At 43.5% G+C, this 17,269-nt stretch overlaps 1 protein-coding gene across 2 annotated transcripts; it reads left to right on the top strand.

Moving 5' to 3' along the window:
* The first annotated feature begins 9,918 nt into the window (after positions 1–9,918).
* On the top strand, positions 9,919–17,059 carry VIP (vasoactive intestinal peptide). Of its 2 annotated transcripts, XM_049801303.1 has the most exons (7): positions 9,919–10,152; positions 10,674–10,795; positions 12,147–12,287; positions 12,672–12,776; positions 14,334–14,453; positions 15,122–15,230; positions 16,771–17,059. In XM_049801303.1, exons 2-7 carry the CDS (start codon positions 10,683–10,685, stop codon positions 16,777–16,779), a joined length of 597 nt encoding a protein of 198 aa, XP_049657260.1. In that variant the 5' UTR covers positions 9,919–10,152; positions 10,674–10,682; the 3' UTR covers positions 16,780–17,059. The 2 variants fall into 2 exon arrangements, with proteins under 2 accessions (XP_049657260.1, XP_049657259.1); XM_049801302.1 differs by lacking the exon at positions 12,672–12,776 and having other exon boundaries at positions 9,923–10,152.
* The last annotated feature ends 210 nt before the right edge of the window (positions 17,060–17,269 follow it).

Here is a 17,269-nt window from a genome sequence, read left to right as displayed (position 1 = left end):
ATATGTTCTCACATCATGTAACCATGTTTGAAATGTATTATCTTAAAAAAAAATTTAAACTGTCTCTGAGACACCAAATTTAAGCATTTTCAGCTTTTCATCTCTTCCATCAACCCAAGGAACCTGCTCTAGGCCAGAGATATCCCCGGTAAAACCAAAAATATAGAGGAGAGAAACAGGGACTGAGAAAGCTCAGTGTAGGTTAAGACAGGCTTCAAGTAATCCAAAGAAGTTGGAGAACAGCAGATTTACCATGCTTGAAAGGGTCTCTCCTGATTCGGTCACCCCTAATCCCTAACAAAGCATACGCATCCGCATGCCTTCTCACAGACGTTTTATGGGTACTGAAGGCTAGACATCATCACATACATTTAAATGCATTTACTCGGTTTAAGGAGGTATGAATAGGTGTTCCTGCTTCTTTCAAGGCACCTGTAAGACACTGAATGCCTAGGTGATTTAAAAGCTCCTTCCAGTGTTGGGCATGACAAAGATTTAAAAACAGACCAAGAATGTTTCAGACAAAATTGTTGAGCTTGACATTGTACTCAAAATCTGAGTCATTAGTGATCAAAAACTTTCAAGGCTAACTGTTTATTTATCAGTACAACAGAACAGTGAATCAAAAGAAAGTAAGAAATATACTGTATTATATACTGATGTTCTTAGGGGTAGATTTGCAAATGGGGTGTGCTAGACACACAACTGAAGGCCTTGCTACACAAGCCCAATCCAGCAAAACAGGTTGTTCACACTTAACCCTTATCCTCCCAGATGCTCTGGCTGGCCACTGATGATTTAATCTATATTGCTCTATTATTGACTCGAATGAGATTGCTCATATATTTAATAACTGCTGAATCAAAATATAATTCCATAAACCACAACTTTCTAGTTTAAGAACTAGTTTAAGCCTAATTTAAGAGCAAAATTTGTATCTGCCAAGTGATTTCTATTTGTTGAAAGTTTCCTCTCTGTGAAAACAGATGACTACTCTGCTCATCTCACCTGCCCAGTCACTCTTTGAGCATGGAAAATGTTCTGCGAGGATGTAAGGGTAATCCTTACATCCTGATGCAAACACATGAGGGGTTGACAATAGAGGTCATGGTGAATCAGTGCTTGGCCATTCCTTTCTATTATTTGGTGTGAGAGCAGGGTTAGGAACTCCTGAATCACAGCTTTGAGTCTCGGCACTTCTGGTGTTCGACAAAGGTGGTTTTTGCATCACCTCATCTCTCTGGATGATGCGCTTATGAAGTACGATGACAGTGAGAAAGGCTAAAGAGAAGTTTTTCTAGAGTCTCTCTCTCCTAAAAATCACTTCTGGGAGCCATCTGGGGGCACATTTTAGAGGTGGCTTTGGAAAGCAAAGCTGAGCAAAGACAGTTCTAGCATCAGATAGCCAGTCTCTCCTCTGGCTGTTGAGGCCAACATTACAATGATCCTGCTTATAATCAAGATTGTCTGAAGACAAACTGTCCCCAGCAGGACAATCTCTTACGGACTTATAAAAAGATTTTCTCTAATCTCTACTGCCTCTAGACAGCATGAGGAATTGCCAAAATGCGTTACATTCTGATAGATCCTGAGAGATCTCGCTTTGGGTTCAGCTTTGCCTGGAGCTGTCTGGAGGATGAGGCAGAAAGGAGTCTGGAATTGTTTTAGTGACTCCTGCTTTTGGCTTGTTTTCATATGCTTAAATTTGTAGATGACATGCATTGCTGAGTGATCTTGTAACCTTTTCACTATTAGGACACTTTCATTTGGGTATCCTTTACTGTGTGCACAAACTCAGCAAGCAGAATTGTATGCAACTGTACGAGTACACACAGTTATTTACTGGGTACTGCACATAGTAGGTAGCTAGGAGTAAAATATGACTACACTGAATATTAATAACCTCTTCAGCTTTCCTAGTTGTCAGTCAAGTTGGGAGATGCGGCCCTCGTTGCTGCTTGGGAGAGGCTGATCCTTGACCTTACCCAATCACAGACACGTGGGCCACAAGTTGTGCTGAGGATGAGCTTTCTGAGCCAAAAAGATCTGGATGGAGCTTTGTGCGTAAGGAAATAGAGGCCAAGACAGGGCTATGGGTTCAGCTTCAGTTTATGCTACCCACTCTCCAAAAGCGTAGCTATACTATTTAACATATTTGTTCCAAGATCTGAGAGAAAGGTAAACCTCCTTGAGCCAACTCTTCCGTTACCTTTTCACTCTGAATGCTGTTGACCCCAGTGTTCAAACTGACAACGCTCATTAAGTAACGTCAATAGACAAAGAAGTGCCCTTTGGATATGAACTTTTAATCATTCTGGAAAACTCCATGTAGATATTCTCCCACCTGAGCTGATGCTGCTAGAAGCAACCAGACACCATCTCTCAAAACAAGAGCAAAGAAGAATACCTGAGACAAATGAACTTGGCTGCTCTTTCCGCACCCAGTGTTGTGTGACATAATTCTCTATTGTGACAGTGTGTGATTCCACATCTATGAAATATTTTTCTATTAAAACAGAAAATGTCCCAGGTAAGAGAAAAAATTATCTGTGACTTGAAAAGATGGAATTGTACTTAAAGTTTGTACAAAATAATTATCTAATACCATGAAATAATAATAAAAAATACCTCTAGTTACATGCTGGAGAAGAGTTATACTGTTATTTTTACTGTGAAGCTATCGATGTAACTGCATGATTGACATAGAGTCACCAGGAGCAAGATTCAAATCTAGATGAATAATTTATAAATTCATGGTTTGTTACAATTTGAGCACAACGTTTAGCAAATTTCAAGGTGCTAAGGCCCACAGTTTAGATTCGAGTTAGCAAGCTTTTAATATTAACATTCAATAGAAATGAAAATACTGCATTAGTTGTTTTAGCACTGCTGTTGAATGTTTTGCTGGTTTCTGCAGAAAACACTTTCATTCATCTGTTGAATTCAAAAACCCAAACAAATTGCAGAATATAATTATACACATACATCATGACAGCACATACATGATGGCTATCGAAGGTGTTGCTGTGCCTATTAATCTGTTTTATCTTTGGGATGATCTTTGCCTCTCAAAATCCCTTAGAATCCTACTAGTATTGGATCTATTTATGTGTACTTAATAAAGTGGAATATACTGACTGTGGTGCTATGTTCACTGGAACATTCTTAACACTTCATGTGGGACAAAAAGGATAACGATCCATTGACGTATTGGCCAAGAAGCCAATTAAACAAAAGGTAGGAGTTTATTGTTTGTTCCGGTGACCTGTGGAGTTGAACTAAGTAATAAACTAGGTTGGAACTGAGTATCTCCAGTCCATGACCACTATAAAAATTCTTCCATAACTGATATTGAAAACAGTTAAGTCCAAATTATGTAATTTGTTAAGGATGGTAAACTAACAGGTTGATGCTGTCTTCTATATGGCTTCTTCATGGAAACTAAATGTGAATATAGATTTTCACAGCCGTAATAACATACATTAGGCTTAGAGTAGTGCTAAGAGACAGCACATTACACTATGCCCTTTATACACATGGCCAGTTTTAGAAAACCTCTCTCAGCTCTTTTTCCATGAAGACAATAGTGGTAATTGCTTGAGACTGAAGCATTTTTAGCTTGCTTCTGCCATAGCTTTTAGATGGTTGCTTTTTTCAGCTTGGTAAATAAAGAACTTGTGATGATTAGGTCAGTTCAAGGGATAAAGTTATCCTGGCATAATTAGCATCTTAAGATGTGCCTTCCAGCCTGACTGACGTGGGTTTTTCTATATCCTGAGATGATACGTCTGCTCTCACAAGCTTCCAGACAGTGCAATAGTAGCAATGTTCACTGGGGAACACAAAAGGAATTTGGCCATACAGTCTAGAACCAGGATCTTGTACTATACACAGGGAAAAGGATCTATGCAAAACTGGAGAAGTATCTCAGTCCTTTCAGCACAGATGTTATGGTATACACCCCATGAAAAATTCCAACCATACAGTTACAAATGTATAAATGGACTAAATTCTCTGATATGTCATCATTTTTTTGCAGTCAGTACAGGAAGTCGGTAGGAAGGCAAAGGGACTTTTAACAGCTCGGCTGCATCTGGAGATGTGCTCCTAGCCATTAGCGTCATTGGTTTCTTGGATTCCAATAAACTTGCACCCAAGTCCATAAGATGAGTGTCAACAGTGAATCAGAGTAAGATAAGGTGCCCCAGGCACGTTCGCTCTCAGGCTTTCCTTCTAACTTTTGAGCTCCACTGTGGCACTGTTGTATGGATTTTACTTTTAAACAGGTAATCTGAAGGGATTCTGGAGGTTATTTCCATTTTGTATTCCTTTTGTACAGGTAGAGGCAAAAAGACATCCATAAGGTATCATACAGTACAGGTGACAGGCCCAAAAGCATGGGGAAACTGTAGGGATGATGGTTTGAAAGACTGTTCTTAATATCTGTTTACATAATTAGGTATTAGCTTAGAGAAATTTACCTACGTTGGAATATCATGAAAAATAAAGTGATTTTTCAAAGTTTTACCACAGAAAATCCATTTTTATGTAGACAAGTTGAATTATGTAGAAAACCTCAAAACTCTGCGAAGCAAAGTTAGCTGAAAAAGGGTGGGAATTTGAGTCTGAATGCTGTGGCATCTTAAAGACGTACATTCTTGACATATACAGAGGCTTTTTAGTTTTGCAGAGAAGAGGAATGGGCTGGGGCAGCTGCAGGAGGAGGAACACATTTCTGGTGATGAAAGTATCATCTGACCCTTTGCTGAATGTTGAAGATTATAACAGTGCTGGTAGGAATAGGACATATTTCAGATAGCTTGTTAAAAGTAAAGAATACCCAACATGACCAAACCGGAAACTACTCTGCTTCCTGACAAGCTTTGTATTACCGTGTGATTTTTCTGGGGTTTAAGGTGAATGAAATTATTTAAACAAGTTAGGTGAAACATTAAAAGGAGATTGCTTTGAAAAAAACCACCAGAAATACTAAAGTTTCTGTTAAAGCTTGCATAGTCATGGATCTTCCTGAGAAATGAGTGCAGAATACATGTGCCTGATATTGAGAAGGGGATGGCAGAAACATCACGTCCACAGTAAAGAATGAGAAAGAGTTTGGACTCGCACTTCTAGGGCAGCTGCACACCATGAACCAGATGCACATGAAGCAGTAGTTCAAGCACATACCAAAGAGCATAAGCACCTGGAGAAAAAATGTCTATCCCAAACTGCTTCGGAGTCTTTGAGAGAAGCTGAGATTGCACTTTGGGGCAATGGACCAGGGGGTATGAAAACATAGAACTAAACTACAAGCGATAGGATTTTTCCTAGATGGCATCACAGACAAGGGAAAAGACCCTTGAGAGCACCACTGGAGTCAGTAGGTCTCCTGCATGCCTTTTGCTCATCATGGTATCCACTGGGAAGTTTTAATCAAGCATGTCTCTGTTAATGACATGTCAGGGTTACTGACATGTCAGGATATACTAATGCAAGAGGTGGACTCATGGGCATAATCCAAACGTTCCGATGATTTTGGAAACTGATTTTGAAAATTATTAACCCACACAGAGTCAAAATGCAAAGGTACCACCTGGAGCAGGAGGGTTTTGTACAAGTGTTGTACATAGTAGGCATGTTTATTAATATAATTTACTTGATGTGGGAGTTTACTCCAGTTAATGACTCTGCTCTGAGGATCCACACTTGTGACCTGAAAGCAGGGCTCAAGAAGGGTCAGAGGGGAAATGAAGGCTCCCCTGTTCCACCTGTGTGACCCATTCCCAGCCTGGGAACTGAGGAGACAAGCGCCCTTCTGCTGAATGCTACTGCTGCAGGAGGCAAGTCATGACTTTTCACTTGCAAAATATTTGTCTGTGGTTTATTCTGCTTACCATCACATTTCCAAGTCTGCAGAACTAACTCAGGCTAAAGGTATCATGGAACGGGGAGTGTGCTTTTGAAATAAAACTTACCTAAAAGAATGAACTGATAGTTTTCTCCTTATTTCTCCTGAGAAGCATTCAGAGACAGCTGCAAAGAGCGTGAAGATGGGACAAGTTTCAGTAAGTGACCCCATCCATTTTTTCCAACCAGGTGCTATTCAGCAATATGAATCTTTATGGGAGAGTGGGACCCGGCAATGCAACAGGGTGCTGAGAGTAGAAGCTGGAGATTATGCTAATCATGCCATTAAAGGATTAGAGAAAGGCAGGTTATCTTGTCACTTTTTATTTGTATTTTTTACTCTTCATACACAGTTTCTTGACAATTCTCCTGTTAGTTCTTTTGTGGAAGTTGGAAAAGCTGTTCTGCTAGCTGCTGAATGGTAGTGCTCCATCAATCTGCTCTATAAGCTCTAAAACCTCATGGATCAATGTGATACGGCTATGGGATCAAAGGCAGAGTTTCTCAACTCATCTACAGGAACATGAGCTGTAATGCACAAGGGAGGTTCTGCAGACCCAATGATTCGTGAGGCAGAGCTTATGAGTCAGTAGAAGTTTCCTTTTCTGATAAAATACGCAAGTCCTAAACCAATGTTTTTATTATTTTTTTTTTTCCAAAGTAAAGCTATATTTCTATTGCTGATGTAATTTCTCTTTGTAAAATACAATTACATGATAAATCTGGCAAATGCTAAGCAGGTCCTCCACGGAACTAAACAGATTTCTCTCATCTAAGGATTTGGCTTTAAGAGTTTTTTTAGCCCATCAATTTCAGCACAGTTTTACATGCTAAAAATACTAATCAAATCTAAGTAACAAACCTAAAGTCTCCCAAATCTTTCCCCCCCAGGTGATGTAGCTATTTTAGGTAATACTTGGTTTATATATATACATCACACAAGTTTGTATACAAACGGTGACGTAAACTTTCAGACAAGCTTCTGCTCTTCGCTCAATCTTGTCTAATTGGTTTTCCATCATCCCCAAATATTGCCATTTTATGATTATAACCAGTTTTTTTTTGGTTAAGTGGAACATTAAAGAAAATAAAGCAAGAGTGAAGAGTAACCAAAATGTATTTGATAACATATAGACCAAAGATAAAAAGGTTCAGTAAATGTGGAGCTGCTATGCATCAGGATTCCTGAAACAGCCACTGCAAAATACTTGACTTCCCAAGAGCTGCTTGTGTCTAATTATTATCCCAGAGAAGCTTCCAAGCACTATTTTTTTCCAAGTGACACTTTTCTAAAAGGGTACAGTTTCTGTCAGTAGAAGACAGTAGGATTTACCATCCAGATAGGGTCCATCTGCCTAGATCTTAGAGGACTCACTTAGGACTCCTACAGAAAGGTGGCTTTTCTCCATCTGTTTATACAGAATTATTTTCTTTTTAATGACTTGCTCTTATCAAAATGTCTCCAGATGATGTGGAAACAACACTGTATATAAGCTACAGGAAAAAAAGAAATTGGAAAAGATAGAATTTGGATTGCCACCCCAAAGTCTTCTCAGTCATCGCCCCCAAAACCTCCCTAAATGAAAATCGTCTTGAGAAATGAGAAGGACTAAGGAGAAAGGGAGAGGTAGCATGTCTTCTTCAGTTTGTGTTGATTCGAGAGGAGGAGGCTGTGGTTGCAGCAGGGTGTTGAAGGGAACCGCAGACAATTGTTAGTGCAATTGAAAAGTGCTTGGGACATTGAGGTCAATTCAAAGCTCCACTGGAGATTTCCTGGGTAAACAAGGGGAATCCACTTGATCGCCTTATGACTCAGTTTCGCATCTATAGAATAGGGAAAATAGACGGTATTGTAAGACTAGGCGCACTAAAGATTGCCCAGATGATTACAGGGGCTATAGAGAGGGGTTTTTTCAGCAATACTGCCACCCCCAGAGAGGTTCTGAGGCCATTTTAGCCAGCCCTACAGCGTGTTACTCCCTTGTCCAGTCTCGTGTACTACCTGTGAAAAGGAAAACAAAGCTACAGCCAAGCAGATTTACCAGGTATGGTAAATAAGTGGGTATGGTATGGTACGGTACAGCACGGTATATTATGGCATGGTAAAAAAAGTACTGATTTACCAGTGATTCTCAAATTTTCTTGGCAGTGCAGTCTATATACATTTCCTCACAGCATGCAGCCACCCATATAGCACATACATAGGAACTGACAACAGACTTGTTTTTCACATATCCCTCGGATTCAGCCGGCGGCTCCCCTCCTCCCTCCCAGGGACTCCTGCGACAGCCCCCTCCCCAGCATGCTGGAAGGAAACTTTTCCTTTCTTCTCCCGTTCCTGCTGCCGGCAACGTTTGGGCTTTCCCTGCAGCGGCTCCCTCGGTTTCTCCTCTTCTTTTTTTGCTTGGAAGCAGCGCTTGGGTGAAGTCCATTCAACTTTCCCGGGTCATGCATCCAGCACAACGCCTAGACGCCCTAGCCGGGCTGTTTCTGAGGGGTGAGGGCAATACGGTGCTATTGATGCTCATCTCGCCATTCCGGAGCAGAATTGCTTCTTCGACCTCTAGTTATGTAGTAACAAGGGGAAAATTTCCTGAAATTAGACTACTGCAGGAACTCTGGTTTTAGTCACAGCTGTCATCCGAGAAACAAATTTCCAGGCATTTTTAATCTAATTCACTTAATTTTTATGTAACTGAATTACAAAATGTGATTAAGCATCACAGAATCTTCGGCATTGCGCCTGCCTAACCTTTAGTGAAACATGAAACAGAGAAACTTATTAGGAGTAAGAAGAAATGGTGAAATCCTCAGTATGGCTTTGGTACAGTCGTTACCTGCTGAGTAGGAGGATTAGAGGCACAAAAGCTGGGGGGGGGGGGGGGGGGAGGGGGGCGCGGGGGGGGAGGAAAAAAAAGAAAAAAGAAAAGAGCATAATGACCTTTTCATCTGAAATCCTTGCCGCGATTCTTTGCCGGGTATTTGAGGGCAGGCACCGAAAAGACACCGTGCGACAGACACTGACGAGGTGCTTGCAGGAGCAGCCCAGCCCTGCCGGCCCGCCCGCGGCTCCCACGCCCACTTCCCCGCGTTTCTTTCCCCGCTGCCCACAGACCTCTCCGAGGCAGGGAAAATTCGGAGGAGAAAATCCAAGGCTTGAAACTGTCCGATTCCCCCCTTGCTGTGGCAGTGACTCCGGCCCCGAGATTTGGGCTTGAGGCACGTCAGAAGGAAGAGTTGCCCCCCTTCCCCGCTCCCGGGGGTTTCACGTGCGCTCCAGCCGCGCTCCCGCTGTTACCGGCGCCTACGGGGCTTGGATGCACCAAGCGCTGCTTGGAGGTGGGGGCCCAGCCGTTTCCCACGAGCACACCCAGTTTAAACGAAAAAGCAAAGACTTGGTCAACACCCCGCCGCCCGCTATAAACAAGCTGAAGCCCGTAGAAAAAAAATGGGGGTTTTAGGACCAGCTCCCTGCAGCGCAGCCCCCCTGCGTGCTCAGCCGCTGCGGCCCGTCCGACGGCGAGTCCCGGAGGGAAGCCCCGGGAGGGACCGGCGTGTGCCGGGGACACAGAGGGACCGGCCCGGCCTGGAAAACACCGGCGAAGAGCTCGGGAAAGGAGCAGCCCCGGGGCCGAGGGGGGGCTCCGCAGGGAAGCACTGGGGGCGAGAGCAAAGGGCCCCCGGGGGTGCAGCCACCTCCCCTCCCGGGTGCGGGCAGGGGGTGCGCGGTGCGGCGTGTCCCCCCCCCCCCCCCCTCCCCCGGCCGCAGCCCCCCGCCAGCCGCCTGCTCTGCTGCTTCGCCAGGCGGAATCACGCTGCCGACGGGGCCCTGCTCCCCGCAAAACGAACTCATTAATAGAAATCAAATCATGGCGGGGGGGGGGGGGGGGGGAAGGGGGGGGAGGTGGGGTGCGCGGCTGCTCATGAGTTAAATATAAGTCTCTGACTGTCCTGAACAAAGCGACCGTCCCCTTGGGAAGGGTGACGTCTCCCCAGTAACGTGATTGCTTCTTCGGAAGCAGAAACGTGTAAACGCTATAAAACGCGGCGGCGCGGCGGGCAGCTCAGAGCGTGCGGCGAGACGGAGCTCTCCTCCTCTTCTTCCTCCTCCTCCTCCTCCTCCTCGGCCGCCCCGGACAGCCGCGCAGCGGGGCAGGGCGCAGGCCCCCAGCAGCGCAGCCTTCCCTTCCCCTCCGCTCCGCTCCGCGCCCGCCCAGCCAGCCCCACCGACGGACTCGCGGCTCCGTGAGTAACTTTCCCTCCGCCGCAGCGGCAACTTCCCGGCGGATGAGGAGGGGGTCCCTTTCCCCCGCTCCCCGCTTCTCCCCTCCCGCACCGGCGGCTCGCGGAGAGCGGGTCTGACCGCCCCGGGCAGCCGGCGAGGGACCCTGCCTTTTTTTTTTTTTTTTTTTTACCGCTTAAAAACCCAGAGGTGTATTTTTTTCCGGAGGTCGCTAAGCCCCGGGCGCCGCTGCCCGCCCCTCACACCGGGCCGGGGGTGGCCTTGGGGGGGGCGGGGTGGGGGGGGGGGGTGCCAGCTCTCCCCGGTGCGCGGCCGGCAGCTCCCCCGCCACGGCCGCGCCGCTGCCGGCGGCGCCTGCGGAGCGCGGGTTCGGGGTCGGCTGGGGGGTGGGGGGTGGGGGGCGGGTGCGGGACCGGGTGCGGGTGCCGGTTGGGGACCGGCTGGGGGTTCGGGGCGGCCGAAGCCCCCGTGCCCCAGCGCAGGGCCGGCGGGTGCGTGACGGCTGCCGCTCTTCCCTCCGCAGGTGGCGGCCATGGAGCACCGCGGCGCCTCCCCGCTCCTCCTGGCCCTCGCCCTCCTCAGCGCCCTCTGCTGGCGGGCGCGGGCGCTGCCCCCGCGGGGGGCCGCCTTCCCTCCCGTCCCGCGGTAAGGGCCGCGCTCCGCTCCGCGCTCGTGCGTGCGGGTGGGGAAGGGGACGCGCGTCCAAGCGGGACGCGGCGCCCGGGCGCCGGAACAGCCTCGGGCCCTCCCTATCGCCGAAGGTCGGCCGGGGGGGACGCCGCTGCTAAACAGCGGAGGCAGAAGCGAACGTGTTAAAAATTCCGGAATCACGACCGAGGGGAAGCGGTCCCCGCGGAGCGATGCGTAGTTTTCGCGCTGCTGCACGCTTTGAATTGCTCGGGTCGTCCTTAGTCGTCTAACTAAACTCCATCAGATGGCCGAAAGGCGCGGTCTCCGTTTAGCTAAGAGTAGCAGAAAGCGTAAGAAGACCCACGAAAGACGGTGTAGCAGCACAGCACAGTGACTGATTTTCACAAGGTGTGACTTGAGTTGGTTTGTTTTACACAGCAACTTTACTTTTCTTACCAGACACAAGTCTTGCGTGCCTCGGATAACGTAAGTAGTTCTAACAGTTATAACGACGGTAAAATTGGAAGGGCAATGGCCTATCCTACTTTCGGTACGTGATTTTTGCACCGCATCACACGCAGGGGTTTACTGTAGCGATGGGAGCCCATTGTCTGCCACAGAACATAAGAGCAGCTAGAAGAAACGTCTGATGCCGAGCTACGGCTGTGCAGTCAGATTGCCCTTGATGAAATATGACACATCATAAGAAACAGCAGTTTACGAAAACATGAACTCGCTGTAAATCAGTTTGCAGAGAGCGATTGCCATGATACATTTTAAAAGGTGAAAGGTGAACCTTTTTTAACTTGCAACTAGCAAATTAATTTAAACGTGAGAGAACAAAAACATGCAGAGATACATGACTGCACTTCATATTTAGTCTGAAGGTCTTGAGGGTGTATTTGCTTTCTTTAGAGAACTATTTCATACTGCATTTCAATGCACATTTTCAGTCCTAATCGGAAGGTAAGTACTTCACAGGAACTGTTTTCACTTTGCGTGGGTGGAGGCTGGTAATTCCATCCATCGTTTACATAAAATAAAGTTGTTATGAAAATCTTCGTGGTTGTCCCTGGAGCTGTAGCCGCCATACATTATGCACTGTTCACTGGAATAAATTGTGTGCAATAACAACACGTGTCTAGAAAATATGCATTAGAGAGAAGGATCTGTTCTGTCAATTTTACTCTATAACTGAGCATGGATTATACCTGAAAGTGATTTTTGTTCTCTCCAGACTGCTTTAAAATGCCTTACAGATTAAAGCAGGTAGATGCGCAGTTTGACACGGACCAGAATGTAAGCTGCAGTGAAGTGTTGCATGTCCTCAGCTAACTGTACTTCACATGGTTTCCTTCTCCAACAGACTGGGAAACAGAATGCCATTTGATGGAGCCAGTGAACCTGACCATGCCCACGGGTCATTAAAGTCTGAATCGGGCATTTTGCAGAACACACTACCTGAAAATGAGAAATTCTATTTTGATCTGTCCAGAATTATTGATAGGTGAGTTTCTTTATTATCATAAATACAAATGATGATGCACTACTTGAATTACGCCTGAAGATCAGTCACGTTTTCAAACTGAGAAATAGGAAAGGAAGAATCAGTTACAGAAGAAAACCACATGACCTCTCACTGAATACTTGTAGCAGTAGGAATGTCTGCAGAAATGTTGATTGCGTTGCCGTTCTGGGATGATGAATTCATTCACTTCCCAGGAAGGGCTAAAAAGTATAATGTGAAAATCTGGAAGTTGTTTTATGAAATTAGCTTCATTTAACATGTAGAATAGATAACTTAAGGAAAGCAGTATGTTTACAAAATGAACGTTATCAAAATGATATGAACCCAGGTTGTATTGTAGAGTTTATTTATTGTCCATTTCAGAAATGCAAGGCATGCTGATGGAATTTTCACCAGTGTCTACAGCCATCTTTTGGCTAAACTTGCTGTGAAGAGATATCTGCATTCGCTTATTAGAAAACGAGTTAGGTGAGGTGACACTTACATTAGGTAGAGTTTTTTCCTAGCTGGCTTCATTGGCAATTTTTTACCCTTCTGTACCTAAGTTCTCATTTTTGCAATTTAGAGATAATGAAAGAGAGACTCTTATAATGACGGGGGAGCTGAAAATCCTATATAAGAACTTAGTGGTTATTTGTTACTAAATGAATACTTTACTATTTATTCCTGATACAGCTGTGAGGGGTAGAGCAACAGACACTGCACATAGCACTGATAATAAATACTGGCGATATTATAATAATTATCACACCAATTTGCTAATTTTTTCCTCTGGTACTGTTTTTACTAGCTTGGCAGATGAATGGCACAAGTAAATACAAAATGATTGATTACTCAGTACTTACATAACAACAGGGGAACACTCAGTGAAATTAAGAAACGATGGGTTTACAGTGAAAACATAAAGGAATGGGTTTTTTTCTACTGTAGAACATATTGCCAGTTGTTTGGGAGATCCGTATTATAGAAAGATTCGAAAAAGACTGAGGCAAATCCGTAGACAAGGGATCTGGATGCAACTCCCAGACCGGGACGTTCATAAACTCATGGTCGTGGGATGCTGGGACCGATCACTGCATACTTCCCTTGTTTTGATATCCCTAAGCGGCAGCTACTGGGCACTCTTGGGAACAGAATAGTAGAATACTTTGGTCTGACCAATATGACAGCTCCTTCGAGTGCCTACTTCATACGCTCAAAAGCTGAGTGAAAATGAGGTCCTGCATTTATGTCAATGCTGCCTTTGTCCCAGAACAGAGAGTGCCAGTTTCTCGTATGCTGTAAACTAACATAGATCACTTAAAGCAGAACATACTGAGGCTTCCCAGGATGGTGCATGAAAAATAAGCCTCCAAGTCTGGATTTCACGAGGTGTGTTTTGTCTCCTGACACCTCTTTAGAACAAGCATTTGTGGCTATGTATGTGATGCTACACTCTTATTTTCCTCAGAGGCAGGCTCTAGCCTCACTGAGTTTGGTATGAACAGTGACCAGCTCCTTTAAGACCTTCCTGTGACTCAAACTAGTCTGCACCTTGGCACTGTACTAAAACATATTTACATAAATGATAGAAATCGGAATATAGTCAGTTTATTAAAAAGAGTAGTAACCTGGGCTATGAGAACAGACAGGAGGGAGACGTGGAATCCACACTCAGCCATTTAATCCTGCAGAATTCCTGGGACAGGGATGCTAGAAATCACTGAGTATGGATCCTGATTGCATGGGCCATGGCAAAGCTGAGCAAGAGAAACAAATCAGTGGAAGGTGTGCCCAAACAGACTGAATAACGATCCTTAGAATTTGATCCTTGTTACTAAAATACGTAGTAAGCGATAGAAGCAGTGGCTTCTTTTCAACAGATGAAAGGTCCAAAGTCATAGCTGAAAATGAAAGCTGAAATGAAAATTTGATTTTATTTACCTAATCAACATTGTAACTTTGTTTCACTCATTTAATAGTATCTTCTTTTAAACGGATATAATCTATAACTTTTTTTTTTTTTTGTAATTGTCGTATTGCCAGCTCCCAGGAGAGTCCTGTCAAACGCCACTCTGATGCTGTCTTCACTGACAACTACAGCCGCTTTCGAAAGCAAATGGCTGTGAAGAAATACTTAAACTCAGTTTTAACTGGAAAAAGAAGGTACTAAAAGAAAGCAAATATATACTGTTTCCATACTTGTATGGTATTAAGACAGAGAAGATTTATACCTACGTATGTATACAGAGAGGACAAACAAAAGGCAATGAACATTATTGACTTTATAATGTAGTTTGTCACATGGTTTTCAAATACAGACAGTATTTTCTTCCAGACTGGAACAGACACTGCAGTCAGATTAGAATAAAAGAATAAAGAGGACGCAGCATCTGACAATTTTAAAAAGCTTCTGACATTCTTAAAATGGTTTTATTTTGTAAAAAAGCCTCTTAAGGAAAAATCCACAGAGCTATGGAACACGAACAACAACTTTGTAAAGAAAATGCACTATTTTTGAAAATTTGCCTTAAGTAAACACATAAAATGAAAATTTAGAAGTCCCAGAAAGATCGTATGTCCTAATCAGTATAGGTGAGAAGTGCCAGCATAGGTTTTTGTAGAGCTTATATTCCGTTTGTATATTCACTCATTTAGTCAGCTGCTTTTAAATATCATGTCTCTTCTCCCATGAAACATGCTATTTCATGTGATTTATAACACTTTGGTGTAAGTTTAACAAAACATGCAATAGCTACAGTTAGAAGGCAGCTTTGCTTTCTTGTTTGCTTTTTCTTCTGTGAGCAATAAAACTTGTTTCTGATCCACCACAGCCAGGAAGAGCTAAACCCTGCTAAACTTCGAGATGAAGCAGAACTTCTTGAACCTTCCTTTTCAGAAAACTATGATGCTGTAGATGAGCTGCTGAGCCACCTCCCACTGGTATGCCCAGATTTTCTTTCCTCTTGCTGTCTGTTACTTGACTGGACCCATAAAATGAGATTAATCGTACATGAATTGTGGTCTATCAGAAAAGCAGAATCATCTAGGAAAGAGCCATGTTCTGTGAAACGCTGCATGTTTCTATAGGGATTGTGCCTGATTATAATAATCATTTTAATAACAATAATTGTTATCCCATGATTCCTGTTATTGAAAATTCCTAATTAAATGGCACTGTTAATAATGCGCCTAAGTCACTTGGGTGTTTCAACTTGTGTGCACTGTAGCATAAAACCAGAATTGACTCATTTTTAATTACGAAGATTATTAGTTCTTCAGATAACAAACTCAAGAATATTTCTTTTAATTAAAAAAAAAAAAAAATGCTGCACATTTTTTTTCACATCTATTTCATTAGAAGGGTGTTGCTTCTAGAAGGATCAGCAACCTGAACCCTAAGCATGAAGAGAGCACTTGACTCCCGTCTAAGGTGTGCTGCAGAGGGATCATCTGCTATGCAAATACTGCAGTTACTGTTTTCTGTTTAGCTACTACTATTTTTCTAAAATCATTCACAAATAGGTTTCTTTGTTCACTGAAATGTAAACCCTTATACATCACAGCACTTGCAGGCACATAAAATTGAAAGGGTAACATAGAAGTGAATCAGGCTTGGTATTCTCAAAAGTATATTGTGAAATTGATGATAGGATGGGTTTTGGCATTCAGCTGTGTCTCAGCTACAAGTAAGAAAAAAGGCTACTCCTGAGGATAACACTTTTTTTTGGGGGGGAGGGGGGTTTGCAGGGGGAGGATGAAAGAAAAGACATTTCTCCAAACTCTTGTTTCCTTCCAAGACTGAAAGGCAATATTCTTTTCCTTTCCACAAATGTGGCAGTAGCCCTAAAGTTCCCAAAGATTAGAAAGGACATAAACTGCTTATGCCTGAAGGAACAAAACAATTTGTAAGTGATGGGATTCAGGAAAAAAAATGTTCTTTCTAGACAAGATTATTGCAAAAATACCTGCGTCTGGATTTTGCATCTTCTAAAACTTCTGGCATTGACTAAGTGAGGGAAAGTAGCAGTGCAGCAGGTCACGGGTGTCTTCCCGGAAATATTTTCAGTCCTTTCCTTTATTGCGTGCTGTACTGATGTTCCAGATCTCCCTATAGGTGCATCGCGTACTGAGTATTGCCTGTTACTGGTCATTTTATCACAGCGCCCAGTTGCTGATGTAGTGTGTATCAAGCAACCTGAATCTGCGTATGCATTTCAAGGATACAGTCGTTTTCAAAGTGAGCTGTTCTGGCTATAGGCCAACATGCCGTAACGTTTTTCCGTAATCCTCCAGCCTTGCCTGCTGGCTGTAATGCCCACCAAGCTCCTGTGAATCACTCCATCTCATGCTTGTCAGTTCCAAGCACAGCAATTGTTTTATACCAAGTGTTACTTCTTGTCTTCTGTCTGCTTTTGTACACCTCAGGATACAACTGCTTATGAAAATGACTTTTAAAATGTATTTCTCCTTTGCTTTTCAGGACCTCTGAGGGACACCTGGTAAAGTCTATGACAAGAACAAGCTATTTTTGAGTTCCACATAGTATTTCAAAGAGATGACTTTAGTCATCAAACCAGAACAAATATGTTGTGAAGTGAAAGTTGTGATATATTTGTTTCTTATGTAATAAAAGTTGATATTTACATTGTAAATACTACTCTAGAGTTCTCTACTGAAAGCTGTACATATGGATGCCAGTTTAACTCATGAGAAGTCTGTGAGTCCATATGCTGTAAATCCTTTACTTCAATAAATTCATTTGAAAATGAGTGTGCAGCTGAAAAGAGCCCATCATTACTAATTAACTGGCTTATTTTAGGTATGGTACAACATCAGATATGCCTGTATGATAGTAAGGATGCACTTCCAGATAGTTCATAAACAAGTGTAAAAACATGAGGAAAAGTATGTGCAAAGTGTGTAAAACTGCATTACAAAGATCTCTGAAAGATACTGCCAAGCAAAGGGGAATGCTTTAC

Source organism: Accipiter gentilis, chromosome 5, assembly GCF_929443795.1.
Source record: "Accipiter gentilis chromosome 5, bAccGen1.1, whole genome shotgun sequence".
NCBI lineage: Eukaryota > Metazoa > Chordata > Aves > Accipitriformes > Accipitridae > Astur > Astur gentilis.
Note: the sequence above shows the minus strand (reverse complement) of the source record. Positions and strands in the feature narration are given on the sequence as shown.